This window comes from Marmota marmota, unplaced genomic scaffold (assembly GCF_001458135.2).
Source record: "Marmota marmota marmota unplaced genomic scaffold, marMar, whole genome shotgun sequence".
Taxonomy (NCBI): Eukaryota; Metazoa; Chordata; class Mammalia; order Rodentia; family Sciuridae; genus Marmota; species Marmota marmota.
Window position 1 is genome coordinate 5,796,988 of NW_025999941.1, and position 20,320 is coordinate 5,817,307.

Sequence of the window (20,320 nt, forward strand, 5' to 3'; positions counted from 1 at the left end):
ACCCCAAGTAAGTATCAATATATCTATATTCAAGTCAATAATTCTAAGTATATTATCCTAATTCAAGAAAACTCCAACTAGCTATTAACCAACAGACTACGGGAAACCCGATATGCACCTACAAAAAAATAGCACAAATGAACAACATACCTTGACATCACCGCATAACCTTCTCAGGTGAGGCTGAGGCTAAGCCCCAGCCTACCTGTTATACAAAAAGACTAGCAAGCCAGGCACTGAGCAGGCAGGTAGCCTACTGGGGAGGGAGGTTTCACATTCCTTTTCAGTTTATACATGCATCTGCTGAGATGGGTCCAGCACATAGGTCAGGGGGGTCAGCATGGCTTTGATTAAGGGTCACATCCAAGAAGAGCAAATCTTACCTTTCTCAAAGGGTGTATACTCCACTTGATAGGTCCCATCAGCATTGTCTGTGACAAAGCACTCAGTGGAGGCTCCTGAAGGGTTGGCAATGTGGGCTTTGATGTGGTCACCCCCTACCTGGGTCAGGGGCCTTGAGTCAACAGTGAAGTCAGTGGTGGCTTCTCTAAACACATCTGCAGAGCAACAACACAGACAAGAATGTCCCAACAACACCTTGCACCCAATAGCAAACCCCAAAACATTAGAATTAAGTCTAACTTCAATGACAGCAGACAACTGGTTTCCTTACTCTCAAAATCAGGACTATTAACCCCTTTTCCTCTTTCAGGATAGTCTTGGTCTGTGACAACACAACCCCTTTTAGGGAAGTCTTGACCTGCATATATGGAGGTGGGGTTCTAGGACAAGTTAAAGGGTACAGGCGGACCTGCTGTCTGCAGCATATGTGGTGTTAGCCAGCATCACATTTAAACTATTTTTTTCAATGAAGTGTTGACAATGAAGTAAGTTGTTTCTAATATTGAACCCCTCCCCCCCAAAAAAAATCAATATTTCTGGCTTTGCCACAAAAAAATCTGGAAAATCTGCTGACAATGCTAGACCCCGTTCCCCATGGGGAAACAGAAACAGGGCTGGGCAGCAGAGCAGCCTCTGGAAAAGCAATGTGCTCCCCACTTCATCCAGGTTTCCCCACAACCATTCTCTGAAGCAGAGGCCACAGGTACATGTCCTCTTACACCTCACCTGGCCCCTAAAAGTCTAGGGTTTAGAGCCCCTGCTCTGTGAGCCTCTGGTAGCCCTTAAGTTCCAGCCTTTCCCTTATTTAAAAATAAAACTCACCTTTTCCTTCTATTCCTGGCCCGAAGACTTTGACCCTGCTAGTGTCCACAGCGGGCTCCACCTTGACCCGGGCAGGGAAGTGTGGCACAAGCTCCCCACCATACTTCATGGTCAGTGTGTACATGCCAGCTGTTAGCGGCACATAGGTCACTGCGTAGGTGCCATCTTTGTTGTTCTGAATGCAGACTTCCGCTTTTGTTCCTGAGTCTGAGATGGCTTCCATGCCCAGTGTCCCAGGACCTGCTTCCGAACAGTCAACGCTAAGAAGCCCAACTTCACCCACTTTCCCGAGCTCGAGACCTGGTCCTGATGCCACAACCTTAGAGGGGTCAAATGGCATTTCAATGTCAGCTTTGAAGGGAGACCCAGGTATGTGGACTTCTTCAAAGAGAATGTTGACGAAGTATTCCCCAGGTTTTGTGGGAAGGTAAGAGACAGAGCAGGTCCCATCACCATTGTCAGAGCATTCAATTTTGGCCTCACAAGGACCTTCCACGGTTAGGCCCAAACCTCCAGTTCCGGCTCCTTTAGTGTCAATGGTGAACTCAGCAGCCTTGCCCACAAGACCACCTTTAAGGCCAGGACCATGGGCCTTCACCTATACGAAGAAAGAATTAAAGTTAAATCCCGCCTGGTACTGGTACTGCTGCTCAGCCAGGCCTGCTGCAAGACTACAACCAGCATTGAAGTGTACCTCAGCTAAGTGGTCCTTCTCCCCAGCCCGACTGTGCCACTCACTCACACCCCCCAAGTTAGAGCTGTGATGAAATGCCACGAATAGCTAGATGGCTAAGAACTCAATGACTGCTGAAAGGCACAGGAAGGAGGCTTGCCTAAGCAACAGGAACTGGAGTTGAGATGGCAATCCCACCCTTAACTGCTATCCCATATTCTTCTGAACCCCCGAGGCAGACTTTGAGAACTAGCATCCTATCCAACAAGCACACAAAGGTCTCCCTGGTCAAGGGCTTGCAGAAGGCCAGACCTCACTGCAACTACAAATGCTACATCTCATTCAATAAATCTTGCACAATAAAAAAGTCAAACTGTTAAAATGAGGGAGGGATGAAGCATTCATCTGTGATTCAACAACTAAGTCCATTTCATAGATTCACACCATTCAGACAATGGGAAAAACCCAAAACTTTTTGAGTCAGGGCTACCAGAAGAAGTAATGAAGATTATGTATTCTTTTTGGACTGGGGATTGAACCCAGCGATCTATACCACTGAGCTACAATCCCAGCCCTTTTAATGTGTGTGTGGTTTTTTTTTTTTTTTTTTTGGAGACAGCATCTCCCTAAGTTAACCTTGCTGAATTGCTGAGGCTGGCCTGGAACTTGAGATCCTCCTGCCTCAGTTTCCCGAGTCACTGGGATTACAAGTGTGTACCACCATGCTTAGTTTAGATAAAGTCTTTTTATATTATGTTATCATAGTCTCTGTAGGGTGAGCTCAGTCCATGTGTCGGACACTGGCCAGAGGTCTCCATCTTCACTATCTTGCCTTATACTTACAGGCTAGCTTTGAAACAAGTACCAGTATTAAGCTACCAGCGAAGGAAAACAAATCAGGGATAGGGAGTCCCTCACTAAAAACTTCTAGCCAGACAGTGATAGAAAGAGCAGGGGTTGGCCCAGCTGCCCAGGGGACTCTTCATGCTGATAGATAGGAGAATCAAAGTTGGTCACTGAGAACTGACTTTCAGCACAAAATGAGTTTCCAACGGTCTTTGCTGGGCGGGACCAGAGAGAAGGACTGTGGTATCACATCTGACAACAAATGGGCAAGTTCTAGAACAAAATCAAAAGCTGACCTTGGTAGGATCAGGTGGTAGAGAGGCCTCCACTGTGTAGGGGTTCCCGGGCACAGGGTGTCCATCATAGGTCACATCCACGGCATACAGCCCCTCCTCCCGAGGGATGAACTTGGCTGTGCTGCTCTCCCGACCCACCATGGGTGCCACCAGGCATGGCACAACCTTCCGAGAGGGGCTCAGGATTGTCACATCCAGCTTCCCCTGGCCTCCTGCTCCTCTGGTATCAATGGCGAACTCCTGATCCTTCCCAACCTCGACCCCTGGGGAAGGGAGCAAGTCAGAGTGAGAAACTGCCCTCTTCTAGAGGCAAGAACCATCACAAGCAGGGAAGGATGGTTCTCTGGACATGGGGTTTTGTATTAGCCTCTTCAATAAGAAGGCAGGTGCAGAAAGACTAAGTGACCATAACTGCACTTCAGCCTCAACAGCAATTGGCATAAGAACAGTGGTTAATGATAATAACAACTGTCACTTACTACCGGCATTTTATATTCCAGGCACAAAGAACAGCACACATTGTCTCCTTTGATTTTCACCAAAACTCCAAAGGGTATTTATTATTAATGAATGGCTTAAACAGGTGGGGAAAATGAGGCCAGGGTAGCATATCCAGCAGGCAACCAAGCTGGGACTCAAATCTAAATTTATTTAATCTTACAATCTGCTTTGCAGACCAATAAATTATAATCTGACACTATCCTCTGTTCTTTACTTACTTTTCATGTTAGCTTTTTGTGAAAACACACTCATAGGTCCATATTTTATTTAATAATTCTTGGCAAGAAATACAATCCTATATAGCTGCTTCCCTCTCCCCACAAGAAGACACAGTGCTGGCAAAGGCAAGAGCACTGAATCTCATCCTGAGAACTGACTCCGTGTGGTTTTTTGAAAGGTCTTTACAAAGAGAGTCCACAGGAAACCTAAGTGTTATATTTGTCAAAAACGGGGAAGGTACTTTAACTAAAACAAAAGCACTAGGAACTCAGGGCCCTGCCACAATCCCAGAAATCTTGACTCTGGGGTAGTATGGGGCCTGCCAAGATGAAAACTGCTGGACCACAAGCAGGGCATCTTGAAGCCCCAGGATCCAAAGGGAAAGAGCTTTTCCTAAGAGACATCAAGCTTTTACTGCTCTAGAGTAAGAACACTTGGTGTCCTGGTAAAAGGTTGGGCAGTGACTGTTCCTATGCTCACATCTGCCTGTCATCACCCACAAAAGCCAACACATGGAGCTCTTGCTCTGCAGCCGTCAGAACTGGGATCCGGCCTTGTGGACAAATTGTCCATTTAGGTCACAAATCAATGAAGGTATTCACTGAGGACACTACAGCAACCCTCACAGGGGACACAGGAGCCTTGCCCTGAGGCTACACACAGCCTGCTGGGTTGGTGGCTCTGAAACCACTTGAATGTGCACTGCAGGGGTCCCTCCTGTCTGCATCCAGCAGTTAACACCAACGAGGAGGATGTAGGTATGAATGATTTCCAAGATGCACTGCTGACCACAAAGCAGGCTGGCTAAGGTTAAGGAAGGGCTTGAGTTCAATCTCCAGAATCACACACACACAAAAAAAGGCAGGTTGGGGTTGAGGATGTAGTTGAGTGGGAGACATACACAGGGGATAGCTGGAGACATACCACATAGCAGGATAACTTTAATGCAAAATAAACCTTGCCGGATCTTTTCTACTGGAACATCTATACATGAAGATACAGAGAGAAGGTGTGGAAGGAGAGGAACTGAACTGCCAACTTTGGTCAACCCTAGGAAGGGGAAGAAATGATGGAATGAACTCTTAACTGTAATTTTGCTTCAGATGAAAACTGGATTTACATATTCCTTGTGTAAGAATGATTTTATGAGCATGTGTGAAACATCTGAGTTGAGTGGTGAGCCTATCAGTGTTCAACACCACAATACTCTTTCTTTTTGTATGTTTCAATTTTTTTCCATAATAAAAAAAAAGGGGGAAAATATCACCCTAAACAAAACAAGCTTATAACCGTAAGATTCTTAACAAACTAAAGGAATATTGGTGGTGGTAGGGGGGTGCATTACAGTTGTGGTTACTGAGCACCAGGGAGTTGGCTTTTATGTATGAATGGCATTCAGAAGTCAAGGAAAGATAGCACACACAAAAGCAACAGGCCCCACCTTCTCACAGCAATATCCATAGTTACTAAGGTCTGACTACCTGCCAGCCTCTGAATCATTAGCTATTTTAATTTTCACAATATTCCTGTGAAAGTTAAGTGTTCTCATCTACTTACCCCTGCTGTATTAACGAGCAAGCTGAGGCTAAGTGGCAGAAGGGTCACAGTTGTTTCATGACACAGGCCTCATTTAAACCCAAGACTGTCTCACTGCAGTCTCTTAAAATAGAACTGGCTTCTCTGTGAATTCATTTTTGCAAGGAAACCTAATGGCAGCCAGGTTTCCTGGTCTTCAATGACCCTCTCCTCATCAGATACTTACTGTTTTCCAGCCCATTGATTTTTATCTTGCTCAGATCCAGCGGAGCAGCAACGCCCACGGTGAAAGGACTTTTAGGGATAGGATCACCACCATAAGTTACCAGAACCTGCATGCTGCCCTAGAATAAGAGGGGGGGGGGGGGGGAGTGCACTTTTGAGTACGAACATGTTCACTGGGTATTTAAATCTGCCTCCAGACACTTTGTTCTTCCCAGAGACACAGTGGGCATGACTCCTATGGACTTAGAGAATATCTCAGACAACAATAATCAAAAACCAGATCAAATAAGAGCAGCAAAAAGCAGGACAACTTAATAAGTGCTTACTACATGCCAAGCACTGTGCTATATGCTCTTTTAAGCATTCCCTTCATTCTATCTCAAGAATGAAGTCCTAAGGGGCAGTTCTTCTATCATCCCCATTTTTCCAAGAATAGAAACAGTAGTTCAGTGAGGTAAAGGAAGTTGGCCCCATCACATACCTGGTAAACATAAGCACTGGGCCTCAGACCCACAGCACCCAGCATCTTCCTCACTGCTCCCACACTACCTCCCCACCCAACACACAGCCAACTTGGCCTTGGGTAAGCCACTGAGCCTGGGGCTTCTCAGTGAATAGAACCAGTTTTTCCATCTCCTGGCCATCAGTTTCAGGATACCAGGCTGCAAAAGGGATCTGCAAAGTGGTTCACCTAGAACTGTTGTTAGGCCAGCATACAGTTTAACTGCTGTTTCTAGCAAAGAAAAAAAAAGTTACAAGTGCAAAGGTACACTGTGCTATAGAAATGGCAAGTCCCCTTGTCAGTGGCCCCAATGGCCACAGAGACACACAATGGCCATGTGTGCTGCTGTTTTATCCTCCGAATGATCCCAGGCCAGCTCACTGCTGGTTTCCTTTCTCCACGTTGGCCAAGTCCCCATCCACCATGCCAAGGCTCCAAGGAAGACCACTGCCATCTCACAGATCAGGTCCCCATCACCTCAATCATCCAGGCATAATATAAGGGACATGGGAGGGAGAGATGATTCTCCCCGAGAATCCATCATGCTCACTGGCGTGCAGGGCCTGCTGAAAGCTGTCGCTGATCAAGCATTAAAAGGGTGTAGCTTTTGGCCTATGGATATTTTCTCACATTCCTTTTGTAATAACGAAGGGGAAAAAAGCCAAGAAAAATAATTGGTTGCATCAACGAAGGGGGAAGGATTGATTTTCCAGGATTTTTTAACACTGCATACAAAGCCAATGACCCTCTACCTCAAGGGTATAACATTTCATGATAAAATGTGTACAGGTCAAATTCAACAGGGCTGGGAGTTGGCCAAGGGACAGGAAAGGTCTCCTTGTAATGTTTAAGGGAGGACTGATTTATTACTTAACCTCTCCCAACATGCCAACTCTTCCTGAGCTTAAATTTGGTCACAAGCCCCTAACTCTTAGGCTTTAAGGCTGACCAGGGGTCCTGGAAATGTCTTTTCCCTCACCCCCATGAGTTTTCTGGCCACTTCCCTGAAGTGCTAAGGGGGGAAAGTCCTCTTGCAGTTAAGTCCACCAATCTCATAAAACAAAGTATGTTTTCTTACCAGTCACAAAAGCAAAACAAAAATCCAGATAGGAAATTAACTCTATCTTAAATAACCTAACAAGGGGGAAAGAAAAAAAACTTTCAAGATTTGCATCTCTAGTACCAATACCATTTTCAGTTTTCCCGAGGCCCAGCTAAGAAATAGATTGTGTTTTATTACCACAGGGCTGTAAATAAGGGCTGCCTGGGCCGTGACCACCTGCTCATTCCAGCAAGATGTTGCTGACTGCAGGACTGTTTTATTCTCCCCCTACATGCTTCTGAGACCTGACCCTTATCTGCAAACACAGATAAACAAGGGCCCTGACCCAACAGCTCAGATGAGGATGGACTGAGAGTCAGCCAATGCATCCCCTCCTCCAGAGCTGCCTGCAAGGAGCCATGGTCACCACATTGAGAACATATCAAGCCAGGAGTGGTGATGCACGCCTGTAATCCCAGTCACTCAGGAGGCTGAGGTGGGAGGATTGCAAGTTCAAGGCCAGCCTCAGAAACTTAAGGAAACCCTCAGCAACTTAGTGAGACCATGTCTCAAATAAATAATTTAAAATGGCTGTGGATATAGCTCAGTGGTAGAGCAGTCTGGGTTCAATCCCCCAGTACCAGGGGTGGAGGGGAATTCAAGGTAAAGATTATTACCTCATGAGGCTCTGTGAGCTCATGGGGTATCCTGAAGGTGCCATAGTAGCACTTTCAAATTCCTAATGGCTCTAATCAGAGCAAGTACTGTAACTGCTGCCACCAATTTCTCAAACTGTTTTGGGTTGGGGAGCTTGGAGTGAGAATTTTAAGCCACTTGAGGCCACAGACAACCAAAGGAAAAGAAGGCAAAAGTCCTTAGGAAAATAATTACTTGTCCCTAATCTAGGAGGGTCCTTAAGCTTCAACCCACTCCAGTAAGGCAAAAAGAGTTCTGATCACTGTATCCTGATAAAGGCAGACACCTCCTCAACCATGCATATCATGAGTCCATTCCAGGCAGGTGAGCTAAAACTGAGGGGCCCTGGAGGAAAGATCAGCAGCCTCTTAGCTGCAGGGAACAAAAGCCAGCAATCAACCTGAGGGGCCAGTCTCCTCAGGTTCGCAGGGTAGTGGCTCCTCACAGTCTGTATTCTGAGGTGGAAACAACCCACCTAAGGCCAGGACATAGCCATGCCTTTCCACATACATCAAATAGTGCCTTTCTGGAAAGTTCCAGTTTGTTATTCCCAAACAACATCATCACAAGCCCAGAGGCGTCAGTCCTCAAAGTAGGTCCCTCACCATGGAGCTGGCAGCTTTCTGGACAGCCCAGGCCTCTTAACCACATCCAAGAGCACAATTCACAGGCACACTTCCTGCACCTGATCTTGAGCTTTTGGCGGCTCCTCAGGATGAGGTGCCAGCCCAACTCTTCTACCAGTTACAATGCTCCTAAGGCCATTTCTGCATCACATCAAGGCATCACATTGTTGATTCACCCTTTTAGTCATTAATCTATATGGCGCACCTTCGGCGCCGGACCCAGGGCTTGGAGCTAGGGATAGGAAGATACATGTAGGTCATAATATATCCTTGGAGAACTCACAATTCAAAAGAGATGTCATCTATTTTCTTTGCTACAGAGAAATATGTGGAATTGCAAGTGTCCCCAATAATGAAACTATAAACCTCACTCTACACTACACCAACAAGAAGGATCCAAGGGGCACCATGAGATCCACTCACATAAAAGGCAACAATTAACATCAAGACGACTCTACCAGCTCCTCCACATATCATGGCCAGCATTTGAACAAATAACCGCTAGAGGCTACTGAGTGTGCCAACAGTTCTCAAATCCATTGCTATTAGAGAACTAGATGAACTTGATCTTGGGATGACTGAAATAAAGAGTCTCCCACTGAAGCATTACTTCAAATGCAATAAAGCTAGATATGGGCTCTTGACTTCTACCTGGACTGCCAATTGGGAACCCAGGGGAATGGGTTCTACTATTCTTTCCAGGGGTACAGAGCAAACTGACCTTGTCAGAAAAGCATAGGATAAAACACAAGTCATGGACTAAGGGTGTAGATCCGTGGTAAAGCACTTGCCTAGCAAACCCTAAGGCCCTGGGTTCAATCCCCAGTACTACAAAAACAAAAACCCACAAGTAACAAACTGTTTTTAGAAGCATATATGACCTTGTGACCTTGGTCAGTGTGCATGGTCATGGCTTTCTGGTCCCTTCTCATAAGGTTGTGGAGAACTGGCAACAAAGATAAAATCATGGTGGTAAGGCTTCCATCAGCCCTCAGAACTACCAGCGAGAAAATAATTACCTACTTTCAAAAGAGCAGCCTGATGTGAAAAGGACACAGTAGCTTCAGAAGCATGTAGTAGAAGCACTACTACAATAGGGAACCCCTTGTTAGGGCAGAGAAATCACCAAATCTAGAGATAAGAGGTCACATTCATAATGTGACATACAGAACCTGCCCCAGAGAACTCCTTCCATTGCCAGAGAAGTTCTCAGAAAAGATTCGGTCTGCAAGGATGTGCGGCCCTCAAAGCAAGGAAAACAGTTACACCATCTCCTCATCCTTCCTATTCCTTCATTCTTCCCCACTCACTCTTGCCAGCTCCACCGGGGAGGCCCAGGAGAAGTAATGCTTCCTGAGCAGTCTCTGAAGCCAGAGCTGCCCTTTAGCTTATAAATGGCATTTTGAACACAGGGACTTTTTCCCTCCAGAATGAAAGAATTTCAGAGGCTTAGAACAACTGTTTATAACACTAGATGTGAGTATAAAAATCCAGCCTTTCTGCCAGGATCTTTTGCTGTCCAGATTCTAGAGGTATAAACATGAAGCAAAACAAGATTTTTTTAACACTTATCATAGGTGCAGAGTTTCAGTTTCATAAGTGTAAAAGAGTTGTGGAGATGGATGGTGGTGGTGGCAGAATATGATGAATGTATTTAATACCAATGAATGTATCTAATACCATCTTAACATGGTTAAGATGGCAAATGTTATGTGAATTTTACCATGATAAAACAAATAATGAATTTTAAAATTTTTAAACAAAGAAACGTGAAAACAGAGGGGTGCTCTTTCTTCTTCTTCTGTTTTTTTTTTTTTTTAAATCCTTATCACAGAAAATAATCAGAGTAAAACACACTACATGGCAAGATCCAGCTGAATTTCTGCATTTTGTAAAGGAGAACAATGTGCTGCCCTGAATAGTGTTTTAGGCCTTAGGGACTAAAAGACTGAACTGGCTCTTTGAGGAAAGACCCCACTAAAACACCTCATAAAAGGGTAAACTAGGTCAAAAAGTCTAGCAAGGAAAAACACAGGTGTGGCAGCTCTTTCTCTGTGATTAATTAATGAAAGACTGAGAGGCAGCTGGAAAAGGAAGGGGGGGGCGGTGGGGTAGGGAGAGAGAGAAAGAAAGAAAGGGAGGGAGTATGTGTGTGTGTGTGTGTTTGTGTGTGTAAGAGAAAGTTGCATATTAGATCCTAAATATCAAGAACTCAGCATTTCTCTGACAAATCCCCAAATGGAGGTGGGACTGGCTTCCTGGTTCTTCTTCAGGAATTGCACAGGCTTTCAGTCAGTGCTCTCCCAGAGGGTCACACAAAAGGCAAAGAGGAGCCACCTCCCATCACCAAGAGCCTCCACAAGCACCAGATCACTCCTCAGAGGTCCAAGCACTGCCTGGAAAGGGGCCTGGCCAGCAGAGCAGGGGACAAGAAGGACTCTACCTGCTGGGTGGGTGTGTATTTAACGGTGTGAGAGTAGTCATAATTATCGATGATATCCACGTCCTTCACAGCGTCACCAGGAAGGGGGCTGCTGAACTGCACGTTGAGTGGGGCCTTCCCGGCTCCCTTGGTGAAAACAGTGAAGTGGGTCGGTTTTCCGTTTTCCACACCTGGAAGGACATACCGTGAAGCGGGGAGACAGGGCTGGCAGACAGGCCTCATTTTAGAACCAGTTTGACAGGTTCAACAGTACCATTCTGCCATGGCGGCCAGCCAACATTTGGGCTGGCCCATGGCTCAGGCAGGTGCAATGCCTCTGCCACATCAGAGCCATCTGTGGAGATAAGTTATCCAGGTCCTGACCAAACATGCCCAATGACACTGGCCACAGAAGGCTCAGGACAGCCTCACCCGTGCCTTCTTACCTGCTCTGCTGAGCCCCGGGCCTTCTGCCTTCACTTTGCTGGCGTCATGGGAAGGGTCAACTTTGACTCTGAAAGGGCTGGCAGGAATTTCCTGTAGCAGAGACACGGTCTCAGAAGGAAAGTCCCTGAACAATTGCCAGAGCTTAGCCTTCTGCCCAAATGCAAAGGGCGAACTTTAGCATGACATGTATTTCAGCAGGTGGTGAGCAAACTTCCATTACTGCCAGAGAAGTCTGCATACCCTAGCATCAGATAAGACCATGACAAGTCCTTGCTCACTTTTGGATCCTGACAACATGAACAGAACTGAAGACTCTGACCTTTAACACCGGCATTGGATAAAAAGGATGAAAAACCACTACCTAGAATAAAACCCAAACTGACAACAATACATGGAGGTAGGTATCCTGCAGGGACAGCTTAGAGCTAATGTTTGGGGACTATAAGGAAGTAATTAGAAACAGATCAATTATTATCCTTCAAAAAGAAAATTACAGTGGCTCAGCAGTAGAGCGCTTGCCTAGCCCGTTTGAGGCCCTGGGTTCGATCCTCAGCACCACATAAAAATAAACAAAATAAAACTATTATGTCCAACTAAAAAATAATATTAAATAAAAAAAGAAAAAGAAAGTTATAAACTATCAGGATAAAGGCAGAATAGGTTAACTGAAGTCAACTGAAAACCATTGCATTTAGGCACAGAATGTTCTCCTGAGGTTCCTGTTTTTATGCAAATGTAATGATCAGGATTTCAAAACTCCCTGTTTCAGGGTACTGCTCACCCTATCATCACATCATAAACCTAACACTTCAAAAATACCTCTCTGTATAAAAGTTTTAGGGCAGTGGTGCATACCTGTAATCCCAGTGATTTGGGAGGGTAAAGCAAGAATGGCAAATTTGAGGCCAGCCTCAGCAACTTAACAAGGACCTAAGCAACTTAGTGAGACCCTATCTAAAAATAAAAAAGGCTGGGGATGCAGCTCATCATACCAAAAAAAAAAAAAAAAAATTAAGCACAGAGGCCAGAGTTACCGCATCAAACAGACCTAAGTAGAACATCTAGAAGTTATGTTTTAATCAAAATCTTGAGATTGCTTTTAATAGTCTCTTTCTAGAACCTTGTTATTGACCATTGAATATAGTGCCTCACTTCTTTTAGAAAGTGGCGAAAATTTACTTTTTCTCCCTTCTTGGCTTTAAGGAACTGAAGAAAAACTACTGAGAAGAATTCTCAAGACACCTTCCTTATTGCTAAAAAAAAAAAAAAAAAAACACAAGGAGATATACAAAAAGGTGGTCAGAACGAACTCAGGCCCACTCTCCTCTGTTCCCTCCCAGGCCCCAATTCACACCTGTGATGCAAAGAGAACCTTGATAGTGTATCGCCCAGCAGCAGGAGGTACATATTTGACTGTAAATGTGTCATTGGCATTGTGAATAATGTCAAAATCCACGTCTTCCTCATCCTCGCTTAAAACCCGGGCATCACACTTAATGCCAACACTGACATCACCTGGAAGAGACCAGCTTATTAACATAAGTTTACAAGAAACAGCACGTCCTTTGCATCACTTGTACCTCAGGCTAACACACCCCAAAAGAACAATAGGGAAGTTTCCAGTAGAAAACCTAAGAAAGGGAAGGTGGTAAGTCAGGGCTTTGGAAAAGGGATGGAGAATTAGCAAAGATATATCACCAAGGAACTGACACAGTGTTCATTAGGTGAACAGTCACCTAGACAGAGAGACTACCTCTCGGTCAAAGTTTGCTGCCTTCTGAAAGTTACAAAAAGAATTTCTTTCTCCAAATAGCAAGAGTCACAGGGTTGGGGAAGCACAGTCTCACCTTCCCCAGCCTCAGTACAGTCCACTGTAAAGTGGGTGGGTTCATTGGCCTTCAGACCACTTCTCTCCACACCTGGCCCAAACACTTTAACCTTCTGAGGGTGGCTTCCTTGCCCAATGTTGACCTAGAAAAGACATGGAGAAAGTCATCAAGTACTCCTCCACGTGGACTCAGGAAAACATTCTTAGAAATGGTCCTTTGGGGCAGCCTAAAGCATGCAGCCCTTTAGGCCATGCCACCTTTCCAGGCCCATCAAGGATGGGTTCTCCTCATATGGAGTTCAGACCTCGTGTATAACCAGGCTTTTCACACATCAGCCAGGATTCACCTCACAACCTACCCGGTAGGGGCTGTTTGGAATATTCACTCCTCCCCAGACCACAGCAATGGTGTGCTTAATGGCTTTAACTGGGGTGTATGAGCAGGCATAAGTTCCATCCATCCGGTTCTTCATCTGGATATCGATGGGCTGGCCTTCCCCATCCTGCAAAAGAGCCACAGCTAGGAACAGAGATATCCCTCACATAGTCTCCACCAAATGGGGCCACCACCCACTCATTCAACAAAACTTCATGGAGCAACTACAAAGTACCAACTGTCTCAATATAATGACAATATCTGACAAAATGTTAGATGCCTGTTTTATTATTATTATTATTATTTTTTATAGTAGGTGGACACAATACCTTTATTTTATTTTATTTTTAATTTATTTTTTAGTTGTAGTTGGACACATTCTTTATTTAATTTTTTTATGTGGTACTGAGGATCAAACCCAGGGCCTCGCATATGCTAGGTAAGCGCTCTACCGCTGAGCCACAATCCCAGCCCCCCCTTTATTTTATTTTTATGTGGTGCTATGGATCAAACTCAGTGCCTCACCCATGCGAGATGAACACTCTACTACTAAGTCACAACCCCAGCTCTACATGCCTGTTTTGTTATTGTTTTATTGTTGTTTGTTTTGAGATAGGGTATCACTATGTTGCTTAGGTTGATTGAAATTCCTGGGCTCATTTGATCCTTTGTCCTTAGCCACTCAAGCGCAGGGACTACAGGTACATGTCACCACACCCAGTTCTGTTTATTTATATATCTGTATATATAAATAATATTTATATACAACATATTATATAATAATATTTATATATTATATATAGCATATATAAATATCTATATACTATATACATATGTAGTAGTTGTAGATGGATACATTACCTTTATATTTTTATGTGGTATTGACGATTGAACCCAGTGCCTTACAAGTGCTAAGCAAGTATTCTATCACTGAGGAACAACCCCAGCCCCCTATTTATTTATTTTTAAGAGCAAATCCTGCCCCCCTCCCCAAGCCATGGCCACTCAAAACTTACATTTTTTAAAATTTTTAATTTAGTTTTATATGGACACAATATCTTTATTTTTTATGTGGTATTAAGGATTGAACCCAGTGCCCCACACATGTGAGGCAAGCGCTCTACCACTGAGCTACAACCCCAGCCCCAATACTCAATGCTTACTAATTTCAATTTCTGCTTTTACTTCTTTTGGCCAATTCTATTAAATTAGATAAACATTTTTAATTTGTTTACAAACTTCCCATTAAAGCCTAAGTCAAAGTGAAAGACATTATAGGGTAGTCTGAAACAATTAAAATGTCTTTCCACAGAATATTAATCATAAAAATCATGAAAAACACCGTGCTTTATGCTAGTCTCATTTAATCCTCATATAACTCCATGAGATAATATTATTATCATTCCCAATGTGTGGATAAGAAAACTGAGGATCAGGTACCCTGAGTGACCTGCCATTACATTCTTTTTTTTTTGGTACTGGGGATTGAACCCAGAGGTGCTTTACCACTGAGCCACATCCCTTGCCATTACACTTTCAATCTGACAATTACCTGCACAGGTGGCCTCCCAAAATTTACCTGAGCAAATATCTTTAAGGGAGCTTTTCCAGCATCCTTAGGATCCACAGTGAACTCGGCTGGGTTGTTGACGATGCACCCAGATCTCTCCAAACCTGGCCCATATGCTTGGACCTGGGGGAAAGGAACAATAATGATTCTCTTTCTGTATAATGCCTCAAATAGGCCCCTATTACTCAATAATGATGGGAGAACAAAATGATTTGTGCCTGATTTTTTGGTATCCATGTAACAGCATGGTTATGGGAAGTAAAAAGCTACAATAGGCCACAACTTAAAGACAAATAGTATCATTAACCTCTCATAAAAACTCTAAAACCAGGCCCAAACAAGCCCAGATTCCCTGCCTTATTCTGACAGAACTTGTAGTAAGTGGGGCAGGGTCCTCTAGCCTTGCCCAATTTCAATGTTCTCACTCTGAGGAAATTCAAAACCTTTAACCAGAGACAAGAGTACAAAAATCTACAGCCCCCAGGGATCAAAGGACTAGCAGCTAGTCGAAGAAAAGGTAGTTATCAGCCCAAATTGACCAGACCCTCTTCAGAGCTGCCCCAAGGGGTCAAAAGCAGCACACAAGGGGGTGTGGGGTCACCAATTTGAAGGCTTCACTCAGACTTGGTGATTAGCAAGGGCTGGAAAGAAAGCCCTTAGAAATACTGATCCAATGTGATAGAGCTTTTAAGTTTGGGGGTTTTGTTGTTGTTGTTGTTTTGTTTTTTGGACATATTTTTGTTATTTTGTTGTGGTGCTAGGTACTGTGCTCTAACACTGAGCTCCTTTACAGCCCCAGTCCTTTTTTATTTTATTTTGAGACAAGGTCTTGCTAAGTTACCTAGGTGGGATTCAAACTTGTGATTCTCTTGTCTTAGCCTCCTGAATAACTGGAATTATAGGCTTGATACACCATACCTGGCTAAGATTCTTTTAATATAAAATCACTATAATCGGGGGCAGAAAAATCAAAAGAGGGGGCTAGGGCTGTAGCTCAGTGGCAGAGTGCTTGCCTAGCATGTGTGAGGCACTGGGTTAAATCCTTAGTACCACATAAAAATGAAACAAATAAAATAAAGGCATGCTAGCCATCTATAACTACCAAAATAATTTTTTAAAATCAAAAGAGAAGGTCTACTGATTAAATACTGCATAATATAAGTGATGGGTGGAATGGATGTTCCAGAAANGTTGTAGATGGATACATTACCTTTATATTTTTATGTGGTATTGACGATTGAACCCAGTGCCTTACAAGTGCTAAGCAAGTATTCTATCACTGAGGAACAACCCCAGCCCCCTATTTATTTATTTTTAAGAGCAAATCCTGCCCCCCTCCCCAAGCCATGGCCACTCAAAACTTACATTTTTTAAAATTTTTAATTTAGTTTTATATGGACACAATATCTTTATTTTTTATGTGGTATTAAGGATTGAACCCAGTGCCCCACACATGTGAGGCAAGCGCTCTACCACTGAGCTACAACCCCAGCCCCAATACTCAATGCTTACTAATTTCAATTTCTGCTTTTACTTCTTTTGGCCAATTCTATTAAATTAGATAAACATTTTTAATTTGTTTACAAACTTCCCATTAAAGCCTAAGTCAAAGTGAAAGACATTATAGGGTAGTCTGAAACAATTAAAATGTCTTTCCACAGAATATTAATCATAAAAATCATGAAAAACACCGTGCTTTATGCTAGTCTCATTTAATCCTCATATAACTCCATGAGATAATATTATTATCATTCCCAATGTGTGGATAAGAAAACTGAGGATCAGGTACCCTGAGTGACCTGCCATTACATTCTTTTTTTTTTGGTACTGGGGATTGAACCCAGAGGTGCTTTACCACTGAGCCACATCCCTTGCCATTACACTTTCAATCTGACAATTACCTGCACAGGTGGCCTCCCAAAATTTACCTGAGCAAATATCTTTAAGGGAGCTTTTCCAGCATCCTTAGGATCCACAGTGAACTCGGCTGGGTTGTTGACGATGCACCCAGATCTCTCCAAACCTGGCCCATATGCTTGGACCTGGGGGAAAGGAACAATAATGATTCTCTTTCTGTATAATGCCTCAAATAGGCCCCTATTACTCAATAATGATGGGAGAACAAAATGATTTGTGCCTGATTTTTTGGTATCCATGTAACAGCATGGTTATGGGAAGTAAAAAGCTACAATAGGCCACAACTTAAAGACAAATAGTATCATTAACCTCTCATAAAAACTCTAAAACCAGGCCCAAACAAGCCCAGATTCCCTGCCTTATTCTGACAGAACTTGTAGTAAGTGGGGCAGGGTCCTCTAGCCTTGCCCAATTTCAATGTTCTCACTCTGAGGAAATTCAAAACCTTTAACCAGAGACAAGAGTACAAAAATCTACAGCCCCCAGGGATCAAAGGACTAGCAGCTAGTCGAAGAAAAGGTAGTTATCAGCCCAAATTGACCAGACCCTCTTCAGAGCTGCCCCAAGGGGTCAAAAGCAGCACACAAGGGGGTGTGGGGTCACCAATTTGAAGGCTTCACTCAGACTTGGTGATTAGCAAGGGCTGGAAAGAAAGCCCTTAGAAATACTGATCCAATGTGAGAAAAGAGGAGCTGGGGGGGGGGGCCACAGCAGTGGTGTGGAAACAACCTTTATCTATGGAGCATCTTGAAATGATAACTACAGACCATGCTAAGACTGAAATAGGATGCTCCAGATTGCAAGAAATTAGCAGCTGTAGAGCCCCCTACACAGGTCAGGTTTTGTGCTACAGGCTGTCTTTCTGCATGTGACTTTGAACCATCTCAGAAGCTCTAGAAAGTAGACCCTCCTCCTCCCATCATCTGCATTTTATAGAGGAAGAAGCCAAGAGTCAGGGAGGTAAATTACTTGCCCAACATCACAAAAGTGCTAAGAGTACCAGCAGAATTCAAATTCAGTCCTATTTCCTTTCTAAGATCTCAACAGCTCCTCTCTGCCATCTCCTGGCATGCTGCTTATGGAAACTCTGCAGGCCTGGGGGCTGAGGGAGTGCCAGGAGCCAGGGAAGACGGACAGAACAGGACAGGCGGCCCACCAGGTCTGGGTTGTAGTCTCCTGTGGCAGGATGGATGTAGGCCATGTATGGGCTGTTCTTGATGTCTTCATCATCACACATGATGTGAACAGCATATTCTCCAGGCTCCTTGGGCCAGTATTTGACATCACATGATCCATCATTCTGGTCATCATACTCAATCTTTGCCTGGGAAGGGCCTTCAATGGCAAACCCTAGGGATGGGGTGGAAGGGCCAGCCTGGTTACATGGCAGGAAGCATCTATTCTGTTGCCACCAGTTCATTCCCTCTGTCCCCGCAAAAGCCAAGCATTGGCCAGAAGAATAAAATTTGTTTGTGTTCCTTTTCCATAAAACCCAGATCACTATGTTTTACTGGAGATGGAAGGGTTGATCAGATATATTTGTTTCTTACATGATCTAATGGGGTGGGGGGTTGGGTGTGAACCAGCAAATCGTTGTGTTGGTAATGTGGCCAAGACGTGCCAAAAGCCTTAAAGTGACACCCACTTCTTGCCTAACAAACCCACTTCTGTGTTTTTATCTAAAGGAAATAACAGAGAATATGCACTCAGCATTGTTTATAGAGCAAATCCTGGAAATAACTGGAGAGCCCAACAATAGATATACCCATACAATGGAATTCCATGGGAGCCACAGAAAATAAAGGCATACCCTATATTTATCTGATGCGTAAAAATATAAAGACTTTCCCTAGATAGTTTATGTGGCAAATCAATGCTTATATGGCAAATCAATGTTTATATATGTATATACATGAAAAAAGTCTGGAAGGATATGTCAAAAGGTTAAATACCATCTGCAGACTAGAAGAATATACCAAGATGATTCATCTTTCCAGTATGGAAAATTAAATATGATTTCTTATTTTTCCCTCTTTTGCTAATTGCTTTACCTAAAATAGGTCACTAAACTATTCAAGGACCAAATCTGGCTCACTGTCTATTTGTAAATAAAGTTTTACTGAAACAGGGCCATATTCAGTCATTTCTACAGGTGCTTTTAGGCTACAATGGTAGAGTCACATATCTGTGACAGAGACCTTAATAACCCACAAAATATTTACTATCTGGCCCTTTACAGAAAAGATTTGCTAATCTAAAATGATCATAGAGAAAATTGGATGCATATGTAAAATATGTTGTCATGGCTCAAAGAATATTTAGTTCCCAAATTTCAAATTTTAGCAAAATTAATTCATTCATCTAAACTAAGGGCAGTCAACAATATTGCTAAGTGACTACTATGTTCTAAGCACTGTTTAGGCATAATACCCGCATAAGGCCTCTGCCCTCAAGGTCTAGTGGATGAATGAATGCTGGTGCCAGAGGCAGTAGAAACTGGAAAGGCAGGAGGGGAAAGAGAACTGAACTTGTACAGCAGCAAACAGAAAAGGCCTGGAGTGGTCAGGAGGTCAGGAAGCTAAGGGTGGTGAAGCTGGGCAAGGCCCCCACACCCAACCTGACACCAGGACACCCCGTGCCCCAAAATCCTCAGTCATCCAGAAGCTATTGGTCAGCTGCCTCCACTTACCCAGAGACCCCACTTCAGAGCCAATGGATTCTACCACAAAATCTGCCGACCTCCCGACAATTCCACCATGGAGGCCAGGGCCCCAAGCACGGACTTTCTGCATGCCTGCTTCAGGACCAACTTGAACTTCAAAAGGGCTAGAAGGAAGGGAATAGAAGCAACATTTTTTTTTCTCTTTCTTTTTTAGAAGCAACATTAAAGAAGAGTGAAGAAGGAGCTAACTACAGCTAAAAACTCTTAACACATATTCTTCCCACTTACTGCTCTTTTCACCAGGAGTCCCAAACTCCAGGCAAGCTCTTCCTCCACAAAGGACCCCTCAAAGCCATTATTATGCAACAATATAATGTAATGTGGCTGCCTCAGGAGCTTAGGGGCCACTGGGCTGGCCCTCAAGCCTCAGTGCCTTGCATATCTTGCTGGTCATTAATCTCTTATGTGCAGGGTTGTCCAGACTATAAGCCCTGGAGAGAAGAAAAGTTCACACTTCTCCATATCCTACTTCAGCTATAACAAGAAAAACAGGTTGAATAGGTGGTATGTTTTAGATATGAGGTGTCCCCCAAAAGCTCCTGCATTAATGTAGGAGGTGAAATGATTAGATTGTAAGAGCTATAACCTTATTAACTGTAATGTGATGAATTAATAATTTGAACAAATTACTGGGTGGTAACTATAGTAGGTG

General features: G+C 43.8%; 1 protein-coding gene across 4 annotated transcripts in view; it reads right to left on the reverse strand.

Moving 5' to 3' along the window:
* Flnb (filamin B) overlaps nucleotides 1-20,320 on the reverse strand; it is a 147,751-nt gene that overhangs the window by 40,699 nt on the left and 86,732 nt on the right. For all 4 annotated transcript variants that reach the window (XM_015494377.2, XM_015494382.2, XM_015494381.2 and 1 more), the window contains exons 11-22: nucleotides 19,636-19,772; nucleotides 18,103-18,296; nucleotides 16,958-17,071; nucleotides 13,443-13,586; nucleotides 13,103-13,226; nucleotides 12,610-12,770; nucleotides 11,255-11,345; nucleotides 10,830-10,999; nucleotides 5,522-5,639; nucleotides 3,040-3,302; nucleotides 1,225-1,822; nucleotides 384-557 (exon numbers count right to left, since the gene is read on the reverse strand). In XM_015494377.2, coding sequence (XP_015349863.1) covers nucleotides 384-557; nucleotides 1,225-1,822; nucleotides 3,040-3,302; nucleotides 5,522-5,639; nucleotides 10,830-10,999; nucleotides 11,255-11,345; nucleotides 12,610-12,770; nucleotides 13,103-13,226; nucleotides 13,443-13,586; nucleotides 16,958-17,071; nucleotides 18,103-18,296; nucleotides 19,636-19,772 — 2,288 coding nt within the window. The remainder of the gene's footprint in view (nucleotides 1-383; nucleotides 558-1,224; nucleotides 1,823-3,039; nucleotides 3,303-5,521; nucleotides 5,640-10,829; nucleotides 11,000-11,254; nucleotides 11,346-12,609; nucleotides 12,771-13,102; nucleotides 13,227-13,442; nucleotides 13,587-16,957; nucleotides 17,072-18,102; nucleotides 18,297-19,635; nucleotides 19,773-20,320) is intronic.